Below are 6,705 nucleotides of genomic sequence, written 5' to 3' on the forward strand. Positions count from 1 at the left end.
TCTGGCCTACCCAGGCCCCTGCATGCATATGGTATACATACATTCACTCAGGCACACGTATGTAAAAACAAATGATTTTTAAGATATTGATGAAAATATCTCAGAGAATCTTGCACCTGGCATGAGCAAGGGTTTTCTCCAGTAGGCTTCTGGCTCCCTATTTTCCAAACCTTACTTTTCCTTTCCGATCCACTTACTTTTGGTGCCAGGTTCTGCGGGACACGAGGATGTCACAATAGCAGTACCTCTGTCCTTACATCTTTATGCTGTGACAAAGGGTGAATGAACACAGCAGCTGCAGAATGACAGGAATAGCAGAAGTCCCTGTGCTCACAGGCAACTGTGACGCACACAGGGCTATGCTGTTAATTTAAGCCAGCCATATCCCAGCTCAATTCATTGCATCGCCAAAGAAGCTGTCTTTCCACACAAAGCCCCAGGAGACTTGACAGAGGAGTCTAGGGAAGAAAAGGCAGAGGCCCGCTCTAATCAAAGCTAAGAAATGTGGACAAAATACACATTTTTTTTGTTTCACATTGCCTAGCGCCCTCCCAGGATCCCTGACACTGAAGCCTCCCCAAACTACCAATGGCTCTGAGAACCTTTAACTAAAGACATTCTTACCTGCAAGGAAGTTGTATGGCTACCCACTGCTAGCAGGAGGTGGGGAGGAGTCTGAGAAGTCGCTGAAGCCACAGCAAACTGTCCACCCTAAGAATGGGAGCACCTGAATAGAGAGCCCAGGCCAGAAGGAAGAAAGGCTGTGGTTAAAATGCAGCCAGACAGGGCCTGAGGAGAAAGCTCCTGTGCAGATGGGCGGAGTCTAATGATGGCATGTGACTAATAGTTGAGGGCGGGGCTGAAAACTAGGGAAGCCTAAATGACAGGTGAGTGGACTCCAAAGACCAAGGCCATGGACGCACAAACTGTGAGCACAGCCCTTTCAGAAGAGAACTGCCTGGCGGATGAGCAGTGTGCAAAGGTAAGGAGGGGCTGGAGATCAGATGAATAGGGTCTAGAGACGACAGGACAGGACAGCCCAATCCAAGTCCCCTTTCCTCCCAAGTACTAGAAGTAGGGATAGAAATGGCAGAGAAATGGCTTCACTGAACATCTCCCCCATCTCCCCCATCAGTTAGAGAAGACAGCCATAAAGATTCAGTCATGGTGGCGAGGCAACGTGGTCCGACGAACACTACTGCATGCAGCACTTGGAGCGTGGGTCATCCAGTGCTGGTGGAGGTCGGTGCAAACTAAGTTGCTGAAGCAAAGACGGTGCTTGGCACTAAAACTCTATACCTGCCAGGAATGGGCAGTGGTGAAGATGCAGGCATATGTCCGCATGTGGCAGACCCGCAGACGATTCCTCCAGGCACGCCAAGCAGCCTGCGTCATCCAGTCTCACTGGCGCTGGCGTGCCAGTCAAACCCGAGGCGTGATCCGGGGTCACTATGAGGTCAAAGCCAGACGGCTGGAGCTTGATATCGAAATTCTTATGACCTAGGATGCTGGCAAAGCCATGGGGGGCTGGATCTCCCCCCCAATAAAGACACTTACTGACCACAGACTGGACCCACAGAGAGAATTTAGCACCTAACTTCCTTACCTTTCATTGAGAAATATTCCCCAGTGTGGCACAGTGCCCTTGTCCAGAGACCCATCTTAGGCTCCTGCTCCTAATGTCATTCTTAGCCAATCTTGCACAAAAGGGACTGCAGGGCTCAGCCCAGGTGTTGATGCCTCCATCAGACGGATGGGGGTCCCTCCACCAAGGGAATAAGCCTTGCACTTTGCTCTTCTGTGGCTCCTGCCTAAGCATCTTAAAAAAGCTTAAAAAGCAGGGCCAACTGAGAAAACAGGGATTCCACATCCTGAACCTCAGGGCCCTGAGGGCCAGCACAGGGCTTGGCAGGGAGCCAAGAGAACAGTACACCTCAGCGGTGCAGCAGCAGCACACACGTGTCCTGTGGGCTTGTGGGGGAAGCTGTGCTCCAGAGCCAGCCCCTGTGGATGACCAGAGCTGAGTGGAGGGGGCAGCAGCTGTGGCTGCTACCCTTGTCCCCTGAGGCTGAGCATCAAGGCTTCCTTCCCTCTGCTAGCCACTCCCTGGGAGAAACAGGCATGGCTTGGGAGTGGAGGGGCAACTGGGGTGGGTACACAGCAGGGTAGGACTGGAGGCCATGGGTTTGGGCTCACAGACTCCAGATCCTACTGTCCCCAGAAGCAGCTGGGCTGGTCCCTCTAGGACTGTCTCCTCTGCTGGGCCAGCTTGCTGGTCTCTCACTGTCTTGCCACATCTCTCTCATTTCTGCCTTGTTTCTAAGCTTAAGACGCCTCTTAACTGGGTCCCTCAGGAGTCTGAGCTTCATTCTGAAAATCTGAGAAACCTCAGATTTTCCGCTCCCTAGAATCTGGGAGTGGCAGGCCCTGCATGGAGGGTAGGAAGGGAAGCTAGTTGGTGTGCAAGAGGCAGGGATCTTCATGGCATTATTGCTGGAGAAGGTTTTTCCCAATCCCAACTCCTCCTGTGTGTGTGTGTGTGTGTGTGTGTGTGTGTGTGTGTGTACGTGATATGCGTGTGTGTGTGTACATGTGATATGCATGCATATGTGTGTGCATTGTGTGTGCATGCCTGTGTGCATGTGTGCAAGTGTGTGTGTGTGCATGTGTGCAAGTGTGTGTGTGTATAGGAGCTTCCAGAGTAGCAGAGGCAGCTGCGAGAGTTCAGAGTTCAGTTTGCTCTCATCACCTCCCATAGCTGCAGAGGACAGGGAAGCATTTGGGCATCCTTTCTGAACGGATGTTGTTCTTCCAAGGGACCCCTCTACAAACTCCAGCTAGAGCTCTTCTCCCACTTCTCACAGCCAGGAATGAGGTGAGATGGGTAAGACAGGAAGCTGAGCCCGAGGGAAGTTCTCCCAGACAGGCTGTGTTGTTGCCATCTCAACAGTGAGAAGTGTTTAAAACCCAGGACGGCAAGGGCTGATGACTCTGATCCTCCTGGTAGAACATGAGCCTCTCCTAAGCCATTGAAAAATACCATCCAGCCAGAGATTCTCCTTTTGAGTATGCTGGGATGAGGTCAGCATCAAGAGTCCAATGTGTGCCACGTGGTGGTGGCCAGCACCTTTAATCCCAGCACTAGGGAGGTAGGTAGGAGAATCTCTGTGAGTTCAAGGACGGCCTAGTAAACAAAGTGAATTCCAGGACAACCTGAGCTACACAGGGAAACTCTGTCTCAAAAAAATAAAAACAACAACAACAACACAGGAAAAAAAAGAGTCCGATGTGTGGCCACAATTGGGAACTGCTGAATTAAACGCTTTCCAATCAGCCTATGTAATCTTACATGGAGATGGTCTTGAAGAGTTCCAACCTGAGCCAGGCATGTTCAAGAATTGTCAAGGCTTTGTGTGCTCCACTGACCCAAGGGTGCTAAGTAAAGTGAGGCCCAGGAGGGAGCTCTGCTTCAGGTCATAAACACTTGGCAGCAGAAAGCCACAGCCTATCCTGGTCCCTTGGGTAGAATGAGCTCCGCAGGGGGAAGTAGACGGGGTCTCTTGCCCCACCAGGTATGCAGCAGGAAGATGAGACCATACAGGTCCAAACAATGGAGACTCAAAGCTAGACCCAGAAGGAGGAAGATACAAGGTCTAGTGTCCTGCCAGTAGTCTGTGGTCCTGAGAAACCACGGACAGTAGGGACCAATGGGATACACTGGGAAGCTCCAAGGAAGAGGAAATGACTAGGTGAGCAGTGGGTGAGGAGAGAGGCTTCCCTGTGGCCAGTAGCGGCCATTCAAATGAGCCCCCTTTCCTCAGCGGGGGCGAGGTTACAGGAAAACCCTTTAGATTTTCCTCACTGTTGCTGAGAACCAAGCTGCCCAAGATACTCCTGCGACTGTGCGCACTGAAACAGGGAAGGGCCAGGCCTGCAGCTTCAGGACAGGGGTGGAAGGACCTGGAACTTCACTCTTGTTACTCCCCTGCTGATGTATGCATCACCAGGAGATATATGCCCCAGATTGTTCTCCTAGTAATAAAGAGCTATATTAACCCTCAGACTGGCTCAGGCTATAAGGTTCTTAAGTATCCATTAAAGGCCCATCATGCAATGGCTCCCCAGGTGGCATGCATCTAGTCTCCTTGTCCCCAATGTCTTACCCTGTGCTCTCAAGTTCCTCACCTGATAAATCACCCAATAGCTCTGCTCACACAGCTCCAAGGTCACCATCCTGCCACATCTTCTGCTTTTCTTTGCCATGCACACCAATCCACGATGAGGTGGCCACAGCCACTGCCATGTTGTCATAGGAACATTAATTGGACAGAACGTAATCCCTGTCCACATCCCATCAGGGAAGAAATGCCTGGTGTCTGGAAAGGAGTCTTTGATCAGGGTTAGACATGTAGTTTTGCATATGCTAGCATGCACGAAGCCCTGGGTTTGATCCCCAGCACCACAGAAGCTGGGCATGATAGCATGTGCCCATAATCCTGGCACTCAGGAGGAGGAGGAAGGGGGACCAAAAGTCCAAGAATAGGCCCAACTACGAAGCCGGTCTGGGTTATGTGAGACCTTAAGCAAATACAGTCTTTGGCTGGTTTTGCCTCTAAAAATGGAGTTTGACGGGAAGTCTGGGAGCAAATGTCTGTCACATAGAGAAGTTGGATTGTTCTGAAGGGGGAAAAGGTTTCTGACCCCTGCCCAAGCTGTGACGCGTGAGTTCCTGTGACAATAAAAGACTTAGCACAGAATCTGACGTGAAAGAGAGTGACTGAGAGTTAAAGGGACACTGCTAGTGACCATGTCGAGGAAACAAAGATGTCTGAGCAAAAGGAGTTCTCATAGTTGGGGTACCGAGGATGACAGGAGGTAGAAGGTAAGTGAAGAGCAGAGAAAGAAGGCTATCATACAGGGAGAAGCACAGTCCCATCCACAGGACAGAGTACAAGGAGACTGAGTTACTACCACAGCACCTGCCTGTTCCTGCCTCCATTTGTTCCCAGGAGTTCACCCCAATAGGAGATCTGAGTGTGCAATCTGGGGATTGTGCGGCTCGGAGGTTGCAAGGTATCCAGGTGTTGCATCTGGGAATTGCCTGTGTGAACCCAGAACCCTCCTCCATTATGGGACTGCGTAAAAGCCAATATTTCTGACTCCCAAGACACTGGAAAAAAGAAATGCCAAAAAGATTTGTAGTTAAAAGAGGCCTAACACAGAGACAAGAAGCCAAAGAGAATATGAAAATCTTCTCACCACCTAAGGCCATGAGCAGTATAGAAAATGGGGTTAAGTGGGAGACCCCAGGAGTTTTACCTGTTGAGAGTGGGCAGAGGATAGCATGGCATCCAGGAGAGATGCAGGGTTAACTGCAAGAACCAACCCAGGAAGGGGAAATATGGACGTGATGGTTGGTGTTTTCAATGCGATTGGATTTAGAACCTCCTAGGAGACACATCTCTGGATGTGTCTGCGCCAGTATTCCCAGAGAGGTTTGACGGGGGCCGGGGGGGAGCTCCACCCGGAACATAGGCAGGACCACTCCAGACTGAATCAAAGGGAGGGAGCGAACATTAGGACTCATCTCTCTCTGCTTCCCGACTGAAGATGCAATGACTGGACGCAGGGCTCCCGCTACTGCGCCTTTCCCACCAGGATGATTGTGTCCTCTTCGACTGAGAACCAAAACAAACACATCCTCCTTCAAAGGAGGTCAGGTAGTCTGTTACAGAAACAAGAAAAATGACTAGTTTAGGGGTGTGAGTTAGACACAATTGGCCATGCACCGATTGTCACCGAAGCTTGGGAACTTCTCACCCACATCTGAAGTGTTCAAAGCTTCCACAGGAGAAACAAAACAAAACAACTTGTGATGAGCAGTTAGGAATGGAAACCCCCAAACCATTGACTAGTTTTCTGAAATGAAACAGAAATTTGTTTTCCCTTATCAAAATGAAGCTCAGCCATGGGAAGTCCAAAGTGTAGCTGCCGTAGATACTATCAGTAGAGTGGTCCCATTCCAACCTTGTGCCCTGTGGTCCTTCTAGGGTAGATTCAAGCCCTCTTGTTGTCAATGTCTTTCCTAGGTCCAGCCCCCAGGTTACACTTGAGAAAAAGAAGAGGAAGGACAAAGAGAGAAACTGCTTGTGTCTACTGAGTTAGTTCCTTTAAAGACCTTACCTAAAAGACAAACAAGCCCCATGACCTCCACCTACGATTCATGGGCCAGAACTGTTACATGACCCTCCCAGCCGTGAGGACCATAATGACCATCATGACTGAAGCTGGGCAGAGCTTGACAGGCTAGATTCCGCTGTGACACAGTCCTGCAGATCTCAGTGGCTGAACGGAGTGCACTTCTCACACAAAGCCTGCTGTGCTTCAGGCACACACCTCCTCCATGTGCGTGTCTGGTCCCCCTGGCCACTCCACCCCATGCCATCCCATGTGGATGTGGGCGTGCGAGCTCCTGTGGCTGTTCGACGCTAATGAGATGCAAGGGGTGGGGGAAAGAATCTACAGATTCTAACCTACCATTTAGAAATGTCACTTCACTTCTGCTTCGTGTGTGTGTGTGTGTGTGTGTGTGTGTGTGTGTGTATGCACACGCAAACAAGTGCACGTGGAGACCAGAAGTCAATGTTGGGTGCCTTCTCCAATTGCTCTCTTGTCTTATGATGGAGTCTCTCCCTGAACCTGGAC

General features: G+C 50.6%; 1 protein-coding gene across 1 annotated transcript; it reads left to right on the forward strand.

Annotated features, from left to right (window-relative positions):
• The first annotated feature begins 853 nt into the window (after nucleotides 1-853).
• On the forward strand, nucleotides 854-1,504 carry Iqcf6 (IQ motif containing F6). Its single transcript, XM_005347825.2, has 2 exons — nucleotides 854-982; nucleotides 1,136-1,504. The coding sequence occupies exons 1-2, from the start codon at nucleotides 881-883 to the stop codon at nucleotides 1,502-1,504; spliced, it is 471 nt and encodes a 156-aa protein (XP_005347882.1). The 5' UTR covers nucleotides 854-880.
• The last annotated feature ends 5,201 nt before the right edge of the window (nucleotides 1,505-6,705 follow it).

Source organism: Microtus ochrogaster, chromosome 5 (assembly GCF_000317375.1).
Source record: "Microtus ochrogaster isolate Prairie Vole_2 chromosome 5, MicOch1.0, whole genome shotgun sequence".
Lineage (NCBI taxonomy): Eukaryota > Metazoa > Chordata > Mammalia > Rodentia > Cricetidae > Microtus > Microtus ochrogaster.

Coding starts and splice junctions, on each gene's coding strand:
- Iqcf6 (XM_005347825.2), top strand. CDS start 881: ATGACAGGTGAGTGGACTCCAAAGACCAAGGCCATGGACGCACAAACT. Junction 983..1,135: donor CGGATGAGCAGTGTGCAAAG/GTAAGGAGGGGC, acceptor CTCCCCCATCAG/TTAGAGAAGACAGCCATAAA.